This window comes from Microcaecilia unicolor, chromosome 3, assembly GCF_901765095.1.
Source record: "Microcaecilia unicolor chromosome 3, aMicUni1.1, whole genome shotgun sequence".
NCBI classification, from domain to species: domain Eukaryota; kingdom Metazoa; phylum Chordata; class Amphibia; order Gymnophiona; family Siphonopidae; genus Microcaecilia; species Microcaecilia unicolor.
This window is the reverse complement of record NC_044033.1, coordinates 300995555-301017247: the sequence shown is the minus strand read 5'-3', so window position 1 is coordinate 301017247 and position 21693 is coordinate 300995555. Positions and strand designations below refer to the sequence as shown.

The following is a 21693-nucleotide window of genomic DNA, read 5'->3' as shown; positions in this document are numbered from 1 at the left end:
GTCTCTGGAATTCATAGGAGCTCTGCTGAATACCCAGACGGCTCAGGCCTTCCTTCCCGAAGCGAGGGCCAACAACTTCTTGTCCCTGGCTTCGCAGACCAGAGCGTCTCAGCAGGTCACAGCTCGGCAGATGTTGAGACTTCTGGGTCATATGGCCTCCACAGTCCATGTGACTCCCATGGCTCGTCTTCACATGAGATCTGCTCAATGGACCCTAGCTTCCCAGTGGGTTCAAGCCACCGGGAATCTAGAAGATGTCATCCGCCTCTCCACCAGTTGCCGCACTTCACTGCTCTGGTGGACCATCCGGACCAATTTGACCCTGGGACGTCCATTCCAAATTCCGCAGCCCACGAAAGTGCTGACGACGGATGCATCTCGCCTGGGGTGGGGAGCTCATGTCGATGGGCTTCACACCCAGGGTCTGTGGTCCCTCCAGGAAAAGGATCTGCAGATCAACCTCCTGGAGCTCCGAGCGATCTGGAACGCACTGAAGGCTTTCAGAGACCGGCTGTCCTACCAAATTATTCAAATTCGGACAGACAATCAGGTTGCAATGTATTACACCAACAAGCAGGGGGGCACCGGATCTCGCCCCTTGTGTCAGGAAGCCGTCGGCATGTGGCGGTGGGCTTGCCAGTCCGGCATGCTCCTCCAAGCCACATACCTGGCAGGTGTAAACAACAGTCTGGCCGACAGACTGAGCAGAGTCATGCAACCGCACGAGTGGTCGCTTCATTCCAGAGTGGTACGCAAGATCTTCCGAGAGTGGGGCACCCCCTCGGTGGACCTTTTCGCCGCTCAGACCAACCACAAGCTGCCTCTGTTCTGTTCCAGACTACAGGCCCACGGCAGACTGGCGTCTGATGCCTTTCTCCTCCATTGGGGGACCGGCCTCCTGTATGCTTATCCTCCCATACCTTTGGTGGGGAAGACCTTACTGAAGCTCAAGCAAGACCACGGCACCATGATTCTGATAGCGCCCTTTTGGCCCCGTCAGATCTGGTTCCCTCTTCTTCTGGAGTTGTCCTCAGAAGAACCGTGGAGATTGGAGTGTTTTCCGACTCTCATCTCGCAGAACGACGGAGCGTTGCTGCACCCCAACCTTCAGTCCCTGGCTCTCACGGCCTGGATGTTGAGGGCGTAGACTTCACTGCGTTGGGTCTGTCTGAGGGTGTCTCCCGTGTCTTGCTTGCCTCTAGGAAGGATTCCACTAAAAAGAGTTACTTTTTCAAGTGGAGGAGGTTTGTCGTTTGGTGTGAGAGCAAGGCCCTAGAACCTCGTTCTTGCCCTGCACAGAACCTGCTTGAATACCTTCTGCACTTGTCAGAGTCTGGCCTCAAGACCAACTCAGTAAGGAATCACCTTAGTGCGATTAGTGCTTACCATTATCGTGTGGAAGGTAAAGCCATCTCTGGAGAGCCTTTAGTCGTCCGATTCATGAGAGGCTTGCTTTTGTCAAAGCCCCCTATCAAGCCTCCTACAGTGTCATGGGATCTCAACGTCGTCCTCACCCAGCTGATGAAACCTCCTTTTGAGCCACTGAATACCTGCCATCTGAAGTACTTGACCTGGAAGGTCATTTTCTTGGTGGCAGTTACTTCAGCTCGTAGGGTCAGTGTGCTTCAAGCCCTGGTAGCTCATGCTCCTTATACCAGATTTCATCACAACAGAGTAGTGCTCCGCACCCACCCAAAGTTCCTGCCGAAGGTGGTGTCGGAGTTCCATCTTAACCAGTCAATTGTCTTGCCAACATTCTTTCCCAGGCCGCATACCCGCCCTGCTGAACGTCAGTTGCACACATTGGACTGCAAGAGAGCATTGGCCTTCTACTTGGAGCGGACACAGCCCCACAGACAGTCCGCCCAATTGTTTGTTTCTTTCAACCCTAACAGGCTAGGGGTCGCTGTCGGGAAACGCACCATCTCCAATTGGCTAGCAGATTGCATTTCCTTCACTTACGCCCAGGCTGGGCTGGCTCTTGAGGGTCATGTCACGGCTCATAGTGTTAGAGCCATGGCAGCGTCAGTGGCCCACCTGAAGTCAGCCACTATTGAAGAGATTTGCAAGGCTGCGACGTGGTCATCTGTCCACACATTCACATCACATTACTGCCTCCAGCAGGATACCCGACGCGACAGTCGGTTCAAGCAGTCGGTGCTGCAGAATCTGTTTGGGGTGTAAATCCAACTCCACCCTCCAGGACCCGAATTTATTCTGGTCAGGCTGCACTCTCAGTTAGTTGTTCTTCGTAGGTCAATTTCTGTTATACCCTCGCCGTTGCGAGGTTCAATTGACCTGGGTTCTTGTTTTGAGTGAGCCTGAGAGCTAGGGATACCCCAGTCGTGAGAACAAGCAGCCTGCTTGTCCTCGGAGAAAGTGAATGATACATACCTGTAGCAGGTGTTCTCCGAGGACAGCAGGCTGATTGTTCTCACCTACCCTCCCTCCTCCCCTTTGGAGTTGCGTTTTCATGTTGTTTCTTGCTTGTCATTCAACTGGCGGGAACGGTCACGCACGAGCGGGAAGACGGCCGCGCATGCGCGGTGGGCGTGCCCCGCGTGCGGACCGCCCGCGAAGCTTCTTCCGGTTGGTGGGGGCTGCCGCGGACGTCACCCAGTCGTGAGAACAATCAGCCTGCTGTCCTCGGAGAACACCTGCTACAGGTATGTATCATTCACTGCCTCTGAGGAGAAACCAGACAAAGAGTGTCCCAAACTGGAGGATCCAAGATGGCATTCAGGGAGGACGTACGTTAGTTGAGTTCCCGTTTTATGCCAGAATACCTGAAGAAGTATGGGGAAGAGAATGAGGAAGAGAAAAGGCAAAGCCGTGGTGTTGTCCTCCTCGAACACGGCTGGGGTTCCCACCACTTCTCAGCCTACTTTGGAGAGATTCGGGGTCATAATGTCGGGGATATCGGTTCCTGCTTCGGGGAACAGCAAGGCTTTATTGCCGAATCTCAGTGGAGAGGGAGTGACTTTGAGTCCCCCTGTTGGCACGACCCCTCCAAAACCCGGAAACAGTAACGCTTCGCTATGGAGGTCGACAGTGGAAACGCCTGAAGTGGGTCAAGATTTTCACGCGACCCGAGGAGGTCCTGGCGCAGCATCAACTCTGGATAATAAACCAACTGGGGGATTGGAAAGTGAGTTCTCTCCCCCCCCCCCCCCCCCCCCCCCCCCCGAAGATATCTGGAGCGGTTTCTGTGGAGAAATTGGACCTGGTGAAGCCAAAAAATGTCACAATGGACGCATTATGAGAAGCGCTGCAGAGTGTGAATAACTTTCTTCTTCAGATGTTTAAAATTTTTCAGGAGTAAACATGTGAATTAAAGAATTTATATCAATACTTATCTAACAAAGTGGAAGTCCAAGATATAAAAATAGAGACTTTGACTATGGAATTTTTTCTTTTATTGAACTGTTGAAGAAATATTTCTCTGATAATTTGCAAACATTTTCTGATAGCCACCCTCTGGTGTCTAAAGCGATTTATATTTCCCCTATAACTGATATTTTGGAAAAGCTATATTACTAGTGACTTTCGCCTTTGATTTAGATAGGAATAATGTTTTGAAATTGTATTTCCGACACATGGTTGATAGTTTTTTGGGTTCAAAGATAAATATATTTCCTGACTTATCAGGGGAATCGCAGACTAGGAGGTGTGAACTCTTGGCTTTTAAGCCAAAGATCATTGCCCTAAGTGGGACCTTCCTAGTGCGAGTCCCTTGTAAGTGTTCTATTTCTTTGAATTTTAATAATTACTTATTTGTTGAACCTAAAAAATTACAAGAGTTTGTGGAGTTGAAAGAACAAATGAAGAACCCTCTGCAGCAACTTCTTTTAGTTACCACTGTACTGGCTGCAATTACCGATTAACCTTCCTCCCTCAGAAAAAGTGAATTGTAAGATTAACCATTTTGAGTTTTTCTTATTTTCTTTGAGATTGTTTTCCTGATCTTGGATCTCCCAGTTGTGAACGATTATATAACATATATTTGTGGGAGAAAATGTTTTCGTTTTTAATATCAATTTCTGTTTTCACTTACATTTATGTGATAAATGTGAATGTAATTAAGTAAAATGATAAATAAAATAGGTAAACTGTTGAGTCAGTGTCCTTCTTCTTTATATATATATATGTCAAACCAGAAGGAAGATCAAATTGCATATAGCAGAGCATTTACAGTGGGGGAAATAAGTATTTGATCCCTTGCTGATTTTGTAAGTTTGCCCACTGACAAAGACATGAGCAGCCCATAATTGAAGGGTAGGTTATTGGTAACAGTGAGAGATAGCACATCACAAATTAAATCCGGAAAATCACATTGTGGAAAGTATATGAATTTATTTGCATTCTGCAGAGGGAAATAAGTATTTAATCCCTCTGGCAAACAAGACCTAATACTTGGTGGCAAAACCCTTGTTGGCAAGCACAGCGGTCAGACGTCTTCTGTAGTTGATGATGAGGTTTGCACACATGTCAGGAGGAATTTTGGTCCACTCCTCTTTGCAGATCATCTCTAAATCATTAAGAGTTCTGGGCTGTCGCTTGGCAACTCGCATCTTCAGCTCCCTCCATAAGTTTTCAATGGGATTAAGGTCTGGTGACTGGCTAGGCCACTCCATGACCCTAATGTGCTTCTTCCTGAGCCACTCCTTTGTTGCCTTGGCTGTATGTTTTGGGTCATTGTCGTGCTGGAAGACCCAGCCACGACCCATTTTTAAGGCCCTGGCGGAGGGAAGGAGGTTGTCACTCAGAATTGTACGGTACATGGCCCCATCCATTCTCCCATTGATGCGGTGAAGTAGTCCTGTGCCCTTAGCAGAGAAACACCCCCAAAACATAACATTTCCACCTCCATGCTTGACAGTGGGGACGGTGTTCTTTGGGTCATAGGCAGCATTTCTCTTCCTCCAAACACGGCGAGTTGAGTTCATGCCAAAGAGCTCAATTTTTGTCTCATCTGACCACAGCACCTTCTCCCAATCACTCTCGGCATCATCCAGGTGTTCACTGGCAAACTTCAGACGGGCCGTCACATGTGCCTTCCGGAGCAGGGGGACCTTGCGGGCACTGCAGGATTGCAATCCGTTATGTCGTAATGTGTTACCAATGGTTTTCGTGGTGACAGTGGTCCCAGCTGCCTTGAGATCATTGACAAGTTCCCCCCTTGTAGTTGTAGGCTGATTTCTAACCTTCCTCATGATCAAGGATACCCCACGAGGTGAGATTTTGCGTGGAGCCCCAGATCTTTGTCGATTGACAGTCATTTTGTACTTCTTCCATTTTCTTACTATGGCACCAACAGTTGTCTCCTTCTCGCCCAGCGTCTTACTGATGGTTTTGTAGCCCATTCCAGCCTTGTGCAGGTGTATGATCTTGTCCCTGACATCCTTAGACAGCTCCTTGCTCTTGGCCATTTTGTAGAAGTTAGAATCTGACTGATTCACTGAGTCTGTGGACAGGTGTCTTTCATACAGGTGACCATTGCCGACAGCTGTCTGTCATGCAGGTAACGAGTTGATTTGGAGCATCTACCTGGTCTGTAGGGGCCAGATCTCTTACTGGTTGGTGGGGGATCAAATACTTATTTCCCTCTGCAGAATGCAAATAAATTCATATACTTTCCACAATGTGATTTTCCGGATTTAATTTGTGATGTGCTATCTCTCACTGTTACCAATAACCTACCCTTCAATTATGGGCTGCTCATGTCTTTGTCAGTGGGCAAACTTACAAAATCAGCAAGGGATCAAATACTTATTTCCCCCACTGTATGTCATATTAGGAATACACATATGCAGGCACCTTTAGTACAACATTGGCATGAAGCGCAACATTTTATATCGGCCTGAATTTTCATAAGAACTACAAATCGAAAACCTATGTGAAGAGGGGGCACTTTGAAGATAATGTAAATAACAGCAACTTATTTATACTTAGGACATGGTGGCCCCTAGAGTGTTAAATATAGAAATAGAGTGGTTATCTATCTTATGGAAATAATGAGTTAGTTTTATTGACCAGTATTAGCTAGTGATAGGTAGGTGTGTTCAAACGTAGGAAGGAATAATATAACAGCACATGCGCTGGTGTCCTTTTGAGAAGCTGTGATGGTGCGGCAGTAGGATTTCCAACTTCAGCTGCAGACTTTAATTCTTGAGAAAAATGTTCAGCAAGATGAATTTTGAAAAAAAAAATGAAATGTGAAGAGGTTTACAAGGACTTATGATGTATTAATTTTGTTTTATACTCTGATCTCCTGAAAATGCATTACTGTAAAACACAGGACTGTGAGATCAGATTTTGGTGACAGATGATTTACTGTTATCTTTTTAATTGACATACAAGAGTTGGCACGTCTTACACAAGCTGTTGGGATATTCACTGATTTCAACGAGGACAGATCTATAGTTTATGAAGGAGCATTCGGTGCCAGAGACTACTCAATTAAGTATACCAAAGTTTCAGTGATACCAGTTTAGTTAATGAAACATGCTTGAAGTCACTGGATTGGTTCAATGACTGAAATTTTGAAATACAGTCCATGGCTGAAACAGTTTAATAATTCTGAGCACCTTCACATTTAGGTATTACATTGTTTTAAAGTTCAGGGGTTTTCTTTTATATTATTGGGTATTGTGATAGGGAAGACATTTGAGTTTATTATCCCCAATTAGTGTTATATTGACTAATTTGCAGATGACACTAAAATCTACAAGAAGATTGGAAAAAAGGAGGCAGTGTGTGTTCATGGTTGCAATAAATAACAGTGCAGCCTTTTGCACTTGCAGTGAGGCTAATCACAAAAAAGATTTGTAATAATCCTGTGCTTTCTTTGCGAATCCTTTAGGTTGCAAAGGATGACCGCAGTGATATAGAGAGCAGCTCTGAAGAGGAAGAAACAACTTCAAATGGCACCAAAGGAACACATAATACATCCATCAATGGAGCTAATCGGATTAATGGTCACTCACCCAGTGGACAGTGGGCAGAGGAATAAGACAGGACCTTTCTGGACATGTATAGTTTCAGGACACATGTATTTTTTTTTAAATACAGAGAAACTTCGGGAAGTGTGACATCCAACACCTGGTATCAAAATGGAAAGATAATCCTAAACTAAAACAGAAAGAAGAGTTGCATAATGCTTGTATGATGCCAGAGACATTAAACAGATGACCAGTTGGGGAAGAACAGGCAGATACAAATTTTTACCTGTCCCAAATCAGCCATGTGGTGGTTTTACTGTGACCTGTGAATATTATTCATCGTAGAAGTGTGTTTTCCTTCACGTGTGTTGAACTGGTGTTAGGATCAACTAAAGCCCAGGAGAGTAACACTGGCCTAGTTCTAGGCATGTGCTGTTTGTGGCATGGAGACCTGTTCCCAAACCTGGTTTGGAATATTCTGGTACAGAAGATTGTACTGAGCATGGTACTTCCCCCACAAGCATGGCTTTGTCTTCACATAGCTCCTTGCATTCTCTCACTACTCCTATAGCTTTTCATGTGTTTTGTTTTTCTTCTGCTAATTTGTCTAGCCTGTTGGTTAGTAGTATTGGTGCCTTACATCCCATTTGGAAAGCACCATGGTGTATTACAGCCCGACGGTTGCTCACTCCTGTGTTTGCTGATTTTAGTGACTCTGCTCTATGAAAGAGCCAACGCAAGTAATGTCTTAGTACTAAATTCCATTATCTTCCCAAGTTCTTAACCCTAACTCACTATTCTCTGTATTTGGTTATTATTCAGTCTGTTCCTTATGCTGGGAGTAAACAAGTGGGTTGGTACTTCTCCTGTACACCCTTGTCAATAATTAGTTAATACCTGTTACCTGTCTAGGTGATGTCATAGTAACTCAGGTGGCACTATAACCAGTAGTCTTGCTGATGCTATGGTACAACCCTTTGATTGGCATGGTAGAGATATGAGAGCATCAACACAAGCTAGCTACATTGAAAGCCTGTATCAGTAGGCCCCCCAGTGAGGGCTTCATGCATGTTGTACTGATATGGAGTGAAACAGAAACTGTTTTAATCTTTGTGATTCCCTGCACAAAACTTGGAGCACCTTTTAAACAGTAACAGAAGTAATCATGTCAAACTCCATCCTTCCAAGACTTTTTAAAAATATTTTCATTGTATTCCCAAATGTTAGGAAAGGTATGAAAAGTGATGGGGGAAAAAGTTCCTTTTTCTAAGTTCCTTTTTCTAAGTTAATCATGTGAGAGGCCTACTGAAAAACTGCAAATTTTGTGTTAGTCCTATATGGAGAAAAAATTGTGAAGATTTTCAATTTTTCTATTTGTATACTGTAAATAAACATGGAAAAAGGCAAACTGCTAAAAAATGAAGTTGAAACTTTAAAATGCAAACTGTGTGAATCTCCTAAAGCAGTCTCCTTTAGAAGTAACTTGTGTGCTTCTGAAAGAAAATTACTTTTAATTTGATCACATGTGGGGCTGTAGGAGGTGAACACAGCTTGAGTAGCTGGAAATCCTATGGTATTTGTGGTCCTTGTCCATTCAAGGGGCAGGCTACAAGGGAAACTTTTTTTTATAAATTCTGTACCAAACTGACATAAAATATTTCATTTTAGGGTACCAAAAGTTACCATAATTTAGGAAAAAGGAACTGGGCATCACAACATGAAGGCTTCTGTAAATTACTCTTTCCATCCCTCTCCAGTGTTTGCTACCTCCTGAAATGTGTTATTTCAGAATGTTGGAATATCCTTTTCTTTTCTTAAATATTTTTTTAAAGTGACTAGAAAATAAAAACTTTTGCTTTATTTAAATATGCATTTGCTGGATATTGGGTAAAGTTATTTGAACCTGTAAAACAGCAGCTGCCAGATGTTATACACAACAAGGAAGTCAATCTAGCCGACATACATGACACATTTCTTTAGGGCTCAGTCTTGCTGGGATAGGTTTTAAACCCACACCATAGAAAACCCATCCTCTCTCGAGTTTCCTGCACTTACTGTCATGCCGAGGTACCAAGAGCAGGAACTTGTGTACTCCCATGTGCTGTAATCATGATTAGAACTGCAAGGCTGCCTTGAGTTCTGACTTATTTTATAGTATTATTTACTTCTGTCTCTAATTAAAAACATTTTTGAACAATTTTCTATTTGGTTGTCACTTGTAAAAGTTTTTCCCTTCATATTTTTTAGTACACATCACTATGACATGAACAAATATAGTTCTGTTAGACATACGCACGTGGCTAAATCCATTTGGGGGTGAGGAGAGAGCCGATATCCATTGGATAACAGCAGTAAAATAGGCCTCAAAGTGGCATTCGCAAAAGAAGTTGACTATTTTTATTTTATTGCATTAGTATCCCACCTCTTTGCAGGCTCAATGTGGATGTTAAAGGGAAATAATCCCTCTGTATTGTTGAAAATCTTCTTTCATATTCTATAGTGGTTTCTCTCATCTTTGACCAGCATAAAGGCTCTCGTCTCATTAGTTTCACCTTTTTTTCTCTCCAGTTGCAGCTCAAGGTGGGTTACATTCAGGTACACTAATGGGCGTAATCGAAAGAGAAGGGCGCCCATCTTTCGACATAAATCAGGAGATGGGCGTCCTTCTCTCAGGGTCGCCCAAATCGGCATAATTGAAAGCTGATTTTGGGCGTCCTCAACTGCTTTCCATCGCGGGGGCGTGTCAGCAGCGTAGCAAAGGCGGGATGGGGGGCGTGGTTAAGAGATGGGCGTCCTTGGACGATAATGGAAAAAAGAAGGGCGTCCCTGATGAGCCTTTGGCCGACTTGGTCCCTTTTTTTTCACAACCAAGCCTCACGAAAAGGTGCCCAAACTGACCAGATGACCACCGGAGGGAATCGGGGATGACCTCCCCTTACTCCCCTACTGGTCTCCAACCCCCTCCAACCCCAAAAAACAAAAATTAAAAAAACATTTTTTGCCAGCCGCAAATGTCATATCCAGCATCATCACAGCAGTATGCAGGTCCCTGGAGCAGTTTTTAGTGGGTGCAGTGCACTTCAGACAGGTGGACCCAGGCCCATCCCCCCAATCCTCCCCACCTGTTACACTTGTGATGGTAAATGTGAGCCCTCCAAAACCCACATGTAGTAGGTGCCCCCCTTCATCCCTAAGGGCTATGGTAGTGGTGTACAATTGTGGGGAGTGGGTTTTGGGGGGCTCAGCACCGAAGGTAAGGGAGCTATGCACCTGGGAGCAATTTGTGAAGTCCACTGCAGTGCCCCCCTAGAGTGGCCGGTTGGTGTCCTGGCATGTGAGGGGGACCAGTGCACTACGAATGCTGGCTCCTCCCACGACCAAATGCCTTGGATTTGGTCGTTTCTGAGATGGGCATCCTCGGTTTACATTATCGGCGAAAACCAAGGTCGACCTAAATGTTGAGATTTAGGCATCCCCAACCATATTATCGAAACGAAATACGGACGACCATCTTGTTTCGATAATATGGGATACCCCGCCCATTCGCGGGGACGTCCTTAGAGATGGTCGTCCGTGTTCAGTTATGCCCCTCCATGTTTTAGAGGGCTTACGATCTGTTGGTATCAGAGGCAATGGGGGCTTAAAGTGACTTGCTCAAGACCATAAGGAATTGTCCCTTAACCATTAGGCTGTGGTTCTCAATTCAGTCCTCAGGACACACCTCCCAGTCAGGTTTTAAGGATACCCACAATGAAAATGGGGCATGCTAATTTATTTCATGCATATTAATTATAGATATCCTGGAAACCTGACTGGTCAGGGGTGTCCTGAGAATTGGGTTGAAAACCCTTGCATTAGACAACTCCTTCACTTGAGTCTTTAAAACGGGGAGTTCTGAAGCCCTGCCTCAGGACACATCTGGCCAATCAGGTTTTCAAGATTCCCATACTGAATATGCATGAGTGATTTGCATACAATGGAATAGTGCATGCAGATTTCTCATGCATATTCACTGTAGATATCCTAAACATTGCACACTATGTAGGGAAAAAAATAGGCCAGGTTCTGGAAAGAGAAGTTGTTGTCATAACAATTTCTGTACTATGTCAGACCAAAGATCCATCCAGCTCGGTACTGTTTCTAACAGTGGTCAATCCAGGTCACAAGTACCTGGCATGGTGCTTCTCAACCTAGTCCTCAGGGTGCATCCAGCTGGTTGGGTTTTCAGGATATACACAATGAATATGCATATTGGCATGCACTGTCTCCTCAGTATGCACATTCACCCTAGGACAGTAGAGGAGTGTGGTAGCCGTGTTAGTCCACTCTTAAGGTTATCAATAGAAATCAAACAAAATAAAACATGGAAAAGAAAATAAGATGATACCTTTTTTATTGGACATAACTTAATACATTTCTTGATTAGCTTTCGAAGGTTGCCCTTCTTCCTCAGATCGGAAATAAGCAAATGTGCTAGCTGACAGTGTATATAAGTGAAAACATTCAAGCATTACTATGACAGTCTGACAGGGTGGGAGGAGGGGGGTGGGTAGGAAGTATGCATGGGGACATCAAAGCATATCATTGATATTCTAACAGGGTGGGTGTGGATAGGTGAGGGGAGGGTGATCAACAGAGACATACAGCTATCATTGTCTAGGGTTGGTCCCGGGGTCCACTTCACAGAGGCAGTGGGTTCCCAAAGAATACGCAATCCACACAGATTTGGATATATAAAGTATATTCTATTTGCATATATGTATTGGCTCACAGCACTTAGTACAGGAAAAAGGGTACAAGCTGTCTTGGGGTGTGTATTTAGAGGGAGGGAGGGAGAAAGAAAGGATAGGGTGATATGCTTTGATGTCCCCATGCATACTTCCTACCCACCCCCCTCCTCCCACCCTGTCAGACTGTCATAGTAATGCTTGAATGTTTTCACTTACAGTGGGGGAAATAAGTATTTGATCCCTTGCTGATTTTGTAAGTTTGCCCACTGACAAAGACATGAGCAGCCCATAATTGAAGGGTAGGTTATTGGTAACAGTGAGAGATAGCACATCACAAATTAAATCCGGAAAATCACATTGTGGAAAGTATATGAATTTATTTGCATTCTGCAGAGGGAAATAAGTATTTGATCCCCCACCAACCAGTAAGAGATCTGGCCCCTACAGACCAGGTAGATGCTCCAAATCAACTCGTTACCTGCATGACAGACAGCTGTCGGCAATGGTCACCTGTATGAAAGACACCTGTCCACAGACTCAGTGAATCAGTCAGACTCTAACCTCTACAAAATGGCCAAGAGCAAGGAGCTGTCTAAGGATGTCAGGGACAAGATCATACACCTGCACAAGGCTGGAATGGGCTACAAAACCATCAGTAAGACGCTGGGCGAGAAGGAGACAACTGTTGGTGCCATAGTAAGAAAATGGAAGAAGTACAAAATGACTGTCAATCGACAAAGATCTGGGGCTCCACGCAAAATCTCACCTCGTGGGGTATCCTTGATCATAAGGAAGGTTAGAAATCAGCCTACAACTACAAGGGGGGAACTTGTCAATGATCTCAAGGCAGCTGGGACCACTGTCACCACGAAAACCATTGGTAACACATTACGACATAACGGATTGCAATCCTGCAGTGCCCGCAAGGTCCCCCTGCTCCGGAAGGCACATGTGACGGCCCGTCTGAAGTTTGCCAGTGAACACCTGGATGATGCCGAGAGTGATTGGGAGAAGGTGCTGTGGTCAGATGAGACAAAAATTGAGCTCTTTGGCATGAACTCAACTCGCCGTGTTTGGAGGAAGAGAAATGCTGCCTATGACCCAAAGAACACCGTCCCCACTGTCAAGCATGGAGGTGGAAATGTTATGTTTTGGGGGTGTTTCTCTGCTAAGGGCACAGGACTACTTCACCGCATCAATGGGAGAATGGATGGGGCCATGTACCGTACAATTCTGAGTGACAACCTCCTTCCCTCCGCCAGGGCCTTAAAAATGGGTCGTGGCTGGGTCTTCCAGCACGACAATGACCCAAAACATACAGCCAAGGCAACAAAGGAGTGGCTCAGGAAGAAGCACATTAGGGTCATGGAGTGGCCTAGCCAGTCACCAGACCTTAATCCCATTGAAAACTTATGGAGGGAGCTGAAGCTGCGAGTTGCCAAGCGACAGCCCAGAACTCTTAATGATTTAGAGATGATCTGCAAAGAGGAGTGGACCAAAATTCCTCCTGACATGTGTGCAAACCTCATCATCAACTACAGAAGACGTCTGACCGCTGTGCTTGCCAACAAGGGTTTTGCCACCAAGTATTAGGTCTTGTTTGCCAGAGGGATCAAATACTTATTTCCCTCTGCAGAATGCAAATAAATTCATATACTTTCCACAATGTGATTTTCCGGATTTAATTTGTGATGTGCTATCTCTCACTGTTACCAATAACCTACCCTTCAATTATGGGCTGCTCATGTCTTTGTCAGTGGGCAAACTTACAAAATCAGCAAGGGATCAAATACTTATTTCCCCCACTGTATATACACTGTCAGCTAGCACATTTGCTTATTTCCGATCTGAGGAAGAAGGGCAACCTTCAAAAGCTAATCAAGAAATATATTAAGTTATGTCCAATAAAAAAGGTGGTATCTTATTTTCTTTTCCATGTTTTATTTTGTTTGATTTCTATTGATAACCCTAGGACAGGAAAGCAGTACCCAGGGTATTTAAAACAAAATTATCTTGGTCTGTGTAGAAGTATATTTACCCATACCAACTACATACATACAGCCATACACCCACTGTTCCTCCAGAAACCCTTACCCACCCAGAAACCCACTTTCCACAAACTGGATGCAAATATCTCATACACATTCATTGTGGATATCCTGAAAACTTGACTGGCTAGATATGCCCTGAGCAAGAAGAGAGAAGCACTGACCAGGCAAACTAGCAAAATTCCATGCTACCTACCACCAGCAATAAGGTAGACCCAAGGAAAGCTGCTGGTTTAGTTTATAGACTTCATCGCCAGAAATTGTTTTTTTGAACACAGCTATACTAACTGATTTCCACTACATCCTCTTGAATTTGAGTTCCAGAGCTTGCTTAAGTGTTGAGTATTAAAAAAAAAAAAAAACTCCCTCTTTATTTTTAATATATTACAATGTAACATTATGGAGTGGCCCCTAGTCTTGTACTTCTTTATAAAGTAAATAGTTTGCAATTATTTATTAGGATTTATTTACCGAAGGAATTCACTCAATTAGTCATTCCACTACAAAAGCCTGAGTGCAGACATCTCTCTCCTCAGCAGTTACATTTCCAAGCTGAAAAGCTGTAACCTCTTTAGCCTTTCTTCACAGGCGAGTTCATCCCCTTAATCAGTTTGGTTGCTGTTCTAATGCTGCTATATCCTTTTTGAGAAGCATTGACCACAATTGCACACGTTAACAGTGAGGTGTAGTGATACAGGATCATTATATTTTGTTTTATCATATATATATTTTTTTATGAGTAATAATTTCTAATATGTTTGCTTTTGTGGCTGCCAGTGTTGCACACTAAACACAGTATTTCAAAATGTTCACTATTTATTTGCTGCATTTGTATCCCACATTTTCCCACCTATTTGCAGGCTGAATGTGGCTTACATTATATAGCAATGACATCACCATTAACAGACACTATGACATCTTGAATTCTTTTTCCTAGGTGGCAACTCTTAATGTAGCATCTAACATCATGCAACTCTAAATTTAGGTTAGTGTTTGTACTTAGCAGCTTACATTTAATGTGGACATTTGGATGCCCAGTCTACATGTGCTTTAACAACTTTGCATAGTTGTGGTATCTGCAACTTTCATCACTTCACTAGTTCCAATTTTCAGATCCATTTATAAATATGTTAAAACGCACCAATCCCAAATGGAGCTCCCCCATCCTTTCTCTAGTGGAGTCTGAAGTGTGGAGATGGCTGGGGGTCATAACCTAGCCCTTGAGCCATCTCTGTTTACAGAGCTTGACCAAAGGCCAATCTCAGGTTTTATCATTCCCACCATTCCCTTATCCCTTGTTTGTCCTGATTAAGATTGTAAGCTCTGACACATGGATTGTCTCTGTGTTCAAGTGTATAGCGCTGCGTAAGTCTAATAGCGCTATATGAATAAGTAGTAGTAGGATAAGGAAGAGAGGCAAAGAGGCTCATTTTCAAAGCACTTAGCCTCCCAAAGTTCCATAGAAACCTATGGAACTTAGCCTCCCAAAGTGCTTTGAAAATATGCCTCAAAGCCATCATGCCTACTGTATATTTGGTCTTACATAAAACACTAAGATCGTACAGTGGAGTTTGCAAAACACATCCTTATTGGTAAGGTCTCAGGTGCTGCCACACTGTTATTTTTGTTTTAGGCATATTTGATTTCCAGTGTCATACTAGATGTTACATATTCGAAGGTGAACCTCTTATTATAAAATGAGCCACGACTTTATTATGCTTTTGTGGTAACATCCTGCTCTGTTTTAACTGTTTTAGATAGTTGGATGTATATGTTTGGCTCCTAATAAAAATTAACTAGTAAAAAAATAAGTAACAATCCCAACACAGAGCCCTATGGTACTCCACTACTGACATTCCTCAATTGATAAGATTGTCCGTTTAATCCTACTCTGTTCTCTTTTAACCTGTTCCCAATCCACAACAGGACATTACCTCCTATCTCATAGGTTTGTTTGTTTTTTAATTTCCTTGGGAGTCTCTGTATGAGGGACTTTTAGCAAAAGCTTTTGGAAAATCTAGATACACTATGGTGCTCATTTTCAAAGCACATATGCAACTTTGTAAGTTTCTGTGCTTTTAAAATGAGCCTCTTTAGCAACTAGCTCATCTTTATCCACATTTGTTATGCCTGTAAAAAAAAAAAATCAGACTGAGAAAAAGGGATGGGATTTGATAGACCACCTTTCTGTGGTTACAATCAGTGATTTACATATTATATACAGGTACTTATTTTGTACCTCAGGCAATGGTTAAGTGACTTGCCTTGAGTCACAATGAGCTACAGTGGAACTTAAGCCTTTACAGTACACAGACAGTCCTGTATCTTCTTTCTGCACTGGTTTGGGTGGTAAATTATCAGGGAAGAAACAAAATTTTTCCTTCCATTATGTCCCACAGATCAAGCCAGAGACAAGTGGGAAGTACCAAAGCAGTCCACAAATAGGGTGGGACGTGGAAAGCCCCAAATATAAGTATGCTGCCCCAAAGGACTTGGGCTCCTGGGCAACAGTAAGCAAACATGGATGCTGCAGCGAAGGAAGAGACACAAGCCAACACAGAGCAGCCCAGGAAGGTTAGGAGCAACAATCCCTAACAAGTCAAGGAGGAAATCATGCTAAGCATGAAGAAACCACCAATAGGTGGCTGGACCCCGCAATGTCCTAAACAGGAAATCGAACACGAGAAACTGCAGCATGCTTGGAAACCCATGTGTCACCCAGGACTACCCCAGAGAGGCAGACCAGGGCCAAGAGCCAACAAAGAGCTATACGGCATGGCAAGGTAACACGCTCAGCCGCAGCAGTGGAGAACCCCGCATAGGAATCCAGGCACGAGAGAGAAATCCATGCTGGAAGAAGGACTATGGTGTTCTCCCGCTCGGTCCCCCAAGGGGCACTTGAAATAAGAACCACAGATGGAGCAGAGCTCCCCAGGCTAAACATGAATCCCGCTCTGCAAACCAAGAGACCATGCAGTGAGTACAGGATGAATCCCACCCCTGGGATAAAAGGAAGAGAAGGAGTCCAGAGACTGACAAGATCTCCACTGCCCAGACCATTGAAGGACAATGTACCAGGTTGGAACAAGTCGATGAGCCAGCCCCACCGGACCCAGGCTAGGCACAACAGCCAAGTGCTGCGCCAAGTGAGCCTGAATGGCCAGGACTAGAAAGGCCTACGCTGGCCCAGGGTAGCAAACGTCATCTAGAGCTGGAGACAGCAGAGCTAGACAAGGCTCCACGGCCGCCTATGGGAGCCAGAGCTAGGCGAGGCTCTATGACCAGAGATAGGAATGCATTGCCAGAGAATGTGCTAACAACCATTATTAAGATGGACTTGGGGAGGACCCACTGCCTATTTTTAGGATAAGCAGCAAAAACTGTATTGTACTGTTTCGGGAGCCTGCAAAGCACTTGTAACCTGTATTGGCCACTGTTGGAAGCAGGATGCTGTGTACTTCTGTAAGACTGGAGCTCGATCAGACTCTACAGCTGGAGCAAGGTCAGACTCCACAGCCGGAGCTAGGTGCAGAAACAGGGAGTCGTCAAGAACCCTGGTCACATAATACACCCAGCCAAGATCAGATTGCAAAACTGCCTGCGGCCGCAAGGCAGAAAGACTCCTTAAGTATGCAGAACAGGCACAGCGGCAACACTCCAGCAACACAGAATGGCGACACACGTTCCAAAGCAGATGTCATGCCAAGATGGCAGACATGCGGCATGTGACTGCTGCGAATCCTGCCACAAACCAACCTCCGATGAAGTTTCTGCTGACCAATGCAGGCAGGCCCTCCAGGTCAAAACAGCAGAAGAATAGCCCAAGGCCGCCGGAGATCAGAAAGGGAAAAGCCAGATAGAGTGAAAAAGCATGCAGCACTAACTGGCACAAAGATGTTTGCAGAGAGAGGCAGAGCTAGTAACCAGAGACGCCGGCTAGAACAGCATACAAAACTTCACTGTACCACAACAGCAAAGAGGACTGAAATACAGGCAAGTACAGACCAAGTTGGGAGCATAGCAGAATCAGATTCACCTAAGAAAATAGTGCACAATTGTGGGTTGTTTTTTAAGGAGGAAGGAGTTACAAGTGTCATGTGCCAAAGAAGGACACAGGACCCACAAGATAACCAGAGGTGGGTAAGGGATGGGGGAGGGACCTGGCCCCACCCGGTGTTCCCCATTAGACAGGCAGAGCCATGCCAAAGACCCCCCAGCTCGCTTGAGGGAACTGACTAGGAGCAAGCACCCAACATGCCCAGAAGATGCCCATCCACCTGCTGAGAAAGAGAATACTTACCGAAAGTGGGGCTGCTGCTCAGTATCCTTTATGGCAGAGCTCTCTGTCTCCACCTGCTGGTAGGAGGAGATAACCCTCTCGTCTCTGGATCCATCTGTGAGACGTGATGGAAGAGATTATTACGTCCAAGTATTTTTTTGGCGGAAAAGCCTCTTCCGGACCATTTTCAGGCCCATTCCATGCAAGTGGTGGTCACTTCTTGGGTGGAAACACAGCTATTTTGGATGAGATTTGTCAGGCAGTGATGTGGTGTTTGCTCTACATGCACTACTGTTTGGATGTCTCACCTTGATCGGCTGCTGCCTTCTGCGCTGTGATGCTTTCTGTGGGAGCATGCGGTACCCACCATACTTAAGGACTGCTTCCTTGTCATCAACAGCAGATGAATCCATTAACTGATGGGTTGTATCCGCCTACCAGCAGGTGGAGATAGAGAACACTGAAAGCACATGGTGTTCCTGGACGCCCAGCCCCCTCTGCCTTCAGTATATCTCTATCTCCCAGCAGGTGTGGATGTCGCTTTCTCAGCTCCTGGATTTCTGCCTGGGGTGGTTCCTGTGCTTTGCCAGTAGAGCGGGGGAGGGGGGGGGTTGTGGCTGGTGGTGCCCACTTTAAAGGCATACTTGGTTTTCCCTGTCCCTGCCTTACCCCATTCCTCCTCCTCCCAGAGTTCCTCTGTGGCTGCCTGCCTCTAACTTTTCTCACAGTAAAAAAAAAAAAAAAAAAAAGAGAGGCTTTCTCCAGAGCTCCTGGTTCGGTGCAGCTTGGCCGAAGCTCGTTTGGCTTGGTCTCCTGAGGTGAGAGTGGTGCCCAGCTCCTCCAGGGAGATTCCTACTGACAGCGCTCTGTGCGGGGTAAGTTTTGGCGCAAAGGCGCGCCATTTTGTTTTCTGTATTTGATGGCTGCTGCAGGGGTTAAGCACTGCTCCCACTGTGGGAAACGCAGATCAGCAGCTTAGCTTTGCAGCACATGCTACCTTGATGCTAATGCGGTGAGTCTTCCCGCCCGACTGAGTTGGCAGCGGGCGCCATCTTGGAGGCACCACGTGACTCACCCTCATGGTTACAGAGAGGTCTGAGTGCAGGGGGATGCCTTGTTTCCAAGTTTCTAGAGGAGCTATTGCCTCCGCTTGCCCCAATGTGGGGGCGGATGCGCAGGGTGAGTTTTTCTCCCCTGAATTTGTGCTGCTGATGCATAAGGCTTTTATGTTAAAAAAGAGCACTGCCTGAGGCTCCTGACAATTCCTTTCGGACTGGGTTGCCTCCAGTTCTTGATAGCCCAGCATCTGCTGGAGATTTTATTTCTTCCCCCGCGCTTTTGGCTGATGCTAAGCGTAGGCGAGTGAATACCCCATCTGAGGGGGACTCTTCACCCTATTCTCCCACGTGGTCTAGTTTTGGGGAGTCTTAGGGGTCTGGCAGGCCCTCACGGACTGATGATCCAGACGAGGGTGGCTGCTTGCCACAGGAGTTGGATGACCCTAAAGCGGTTCGGATTTTCCACCGCGACGAGCTGCCAGCTCTCATTTCTGATGCCTTACAGGTCCTTTGTATTGAAGATCCTGACGAGGGCATTGCCTCTTCTATTAATCCTCAGATGGCTAGTACTAAGAAGCCTTCTCAGGCTTTTCCCGTGCATGCTTCCATCCAAGAGCTTATTTCAGCTCAATGGTCTGACCCTGATGATCCCTTGAAGGTGGCCTGGGCTATGTGTCACCTTTACCCTCTGAGTCAAAGTCAGTTGGCCCTCTTTGGGATGCCTAAAGTGGATGCATTAGTCACGGCTGTGGAGGTGGAGGGAGGGGTCGCTTTGAAAGATATGCAGGACCTGCAGCTGGAATCCGCGCTGAAGTTGTCCTTTGAAATCTCGGGCCTATCCTTACGGGCGGCTATTTGCAGTTCCTATGCAGCCCGCGCCTGCCTTTTCTGGTTGCAGCAAGTGGTTCAGCAGCCTGCCGATGGAGCGGGTTCCCTCGCTGAGGTCGGCCCAAGTATGGAGTCTGCCCTGTCTTTTTTGGCTGATGCCCTTTATGATCTGGTCAGAGCTTCGGCTCAGCAGGTGGCGGTTGCTGCCCGCCGCCTTCTTTGGCTCCGGCATTGGGCAGCTGACATGGCCTCTAAACAAAGGCTGGTGAGGTTACCCTTTTGGGGCCTTCTTTTATTTGGGGAGGATTTGGAGAAGATTGTTAAGGACCTAGGGGACTCTAAGTCCCAACGGTTGCCTCAGAATAGGCCGAGGCCTTCTTCCAAAAGTCCTTTCCCCTCCTCTTCCAGGCCACGTTTTCGCGAAGCTCGCAGGTATCGCCCGGGGCGCTCTGCGGGGTTTGGTCAATGTATCCGTTTCCAGCAGAGGAACTCCTTTCATTCGGACAAACACGCTGCGGCGTCCGGGCAACATCCAGTAGTTCAGGGGGCATCCTCCACAATGATGGGGCGCTGGTCCACTCGTCGGTTCCCGCCGTAGGGGGTTGTCTCTCCCTCTTTCTCAAGGAGTGGACCAAGATTACTTCGGATCAGTGGGTTCTGGACCTGATCAGAGAAGGTTACCAACTAGAATTTGCTGCCCCGGTGGGAGACGCGTTTTTTTGGAGTCCCGATGCGGCACTGCCATCAAGCGGGCAACGGTAAACAAGACCTTGCCGGTGTTGCTGAAGCTCGGAGCAGTGGTTCCGGTTCCTCCCGCCGAACGCGGCTGCGGTCGCTACTCCATCTATTTTGTGGTGCCTCGAAAAGGTTCAGACCTATCCTCGACTTACGCAGAGTCAACGAGGCCTTAGGAGTGCGACACTTCCGTATGGAAACCCTGTGCTCCGTCATTGCGGTGGTACAGCCAGGAGAGTTTCTCACGTGTCTGGACCTCAAGGAAGCGTATTTGCTTATTCCCAGCTGGTTGCCGCATCAGCGGTTTCTCCGGTTTGCGGTATTAAGCCAACATTTACAGTTTCGCGCCTTGCCTTTCGGCCTGGCAACTGCCCCTCGGATTTTGTCCAAGCTGATGGTAGTGGTGGCTGCCTTTCTCAGGCAAGAGGGTATCAGAGTTCACCCTTATCTCAACGACTGGCTCATCACAGCGCATTCGGCAGACAAAAGCCGACTTGCCACAGCCAGAGTTGTTACAGTTCTTCAGACTCTGGGCTGGGTAGTCCTGCTCTACAGACCGCCAGGTAACTGGCAAGACTGCCAAACACACTTTATGGACTTTATATCGAATACATGTGTCTCCATCGCCAATCTTCTTATAGTAGGGGACACCAACCTGCACCTTGAAGATCCTAACTCAATAAACGCCCAAGAATGCAAAGAATTCCTCCAACTATGGGATCTTCATAGACCAAATACGCAGCCAACCCATATTAAAGGACACACACTAGACATCATTACACACAAATTCTCCCCTGACTTAAATCTTGTACTTACAGACACAAAGTGGACATCCACACCGTGGTCCGACCACTACAAAGCAAACCTCTCCAATGGCAAATGAAAGATTCACCCCACAAAAAAGAACGAAAAACCTATACCACGAGAGGCAAACAGTTCTACAATAATGAATGGACTACAATGACAAATTCAAACCAATTTCTCCAAGAGTGGGACAATAGATGCAGAAGCATACTAGACAACATAGCACCACTTCAAACCAGAACCTCACACAGAAGAAACTCAATACCATGG

The 21693-nt window shown here is 45.9% G+C and overlaps 1 protein-coding gene across 1 annotated transcript in view; it reads left to right on the top strand.

Moving 5' to 3' along the window:
* Window positions 1–9138, top strand: part of CERS5 (ceramide synthase 5) — a 393477-nt gene extending 384339 nt beyond the window's left edge. Inside the window, 1 exon segment of the mRNA XM_030198235.1 lies at window positions 6863–9138. Within this exon segment, the coding sequence (XP_030054095.1) occupies window positions 6863–7012 (150 nt within the window). The 3' untranslated portion in view covers window positions 7013–9138.
* The last annotated feature ends 12555 nt before the right edge of the window (window positions 9139–21693 follow it).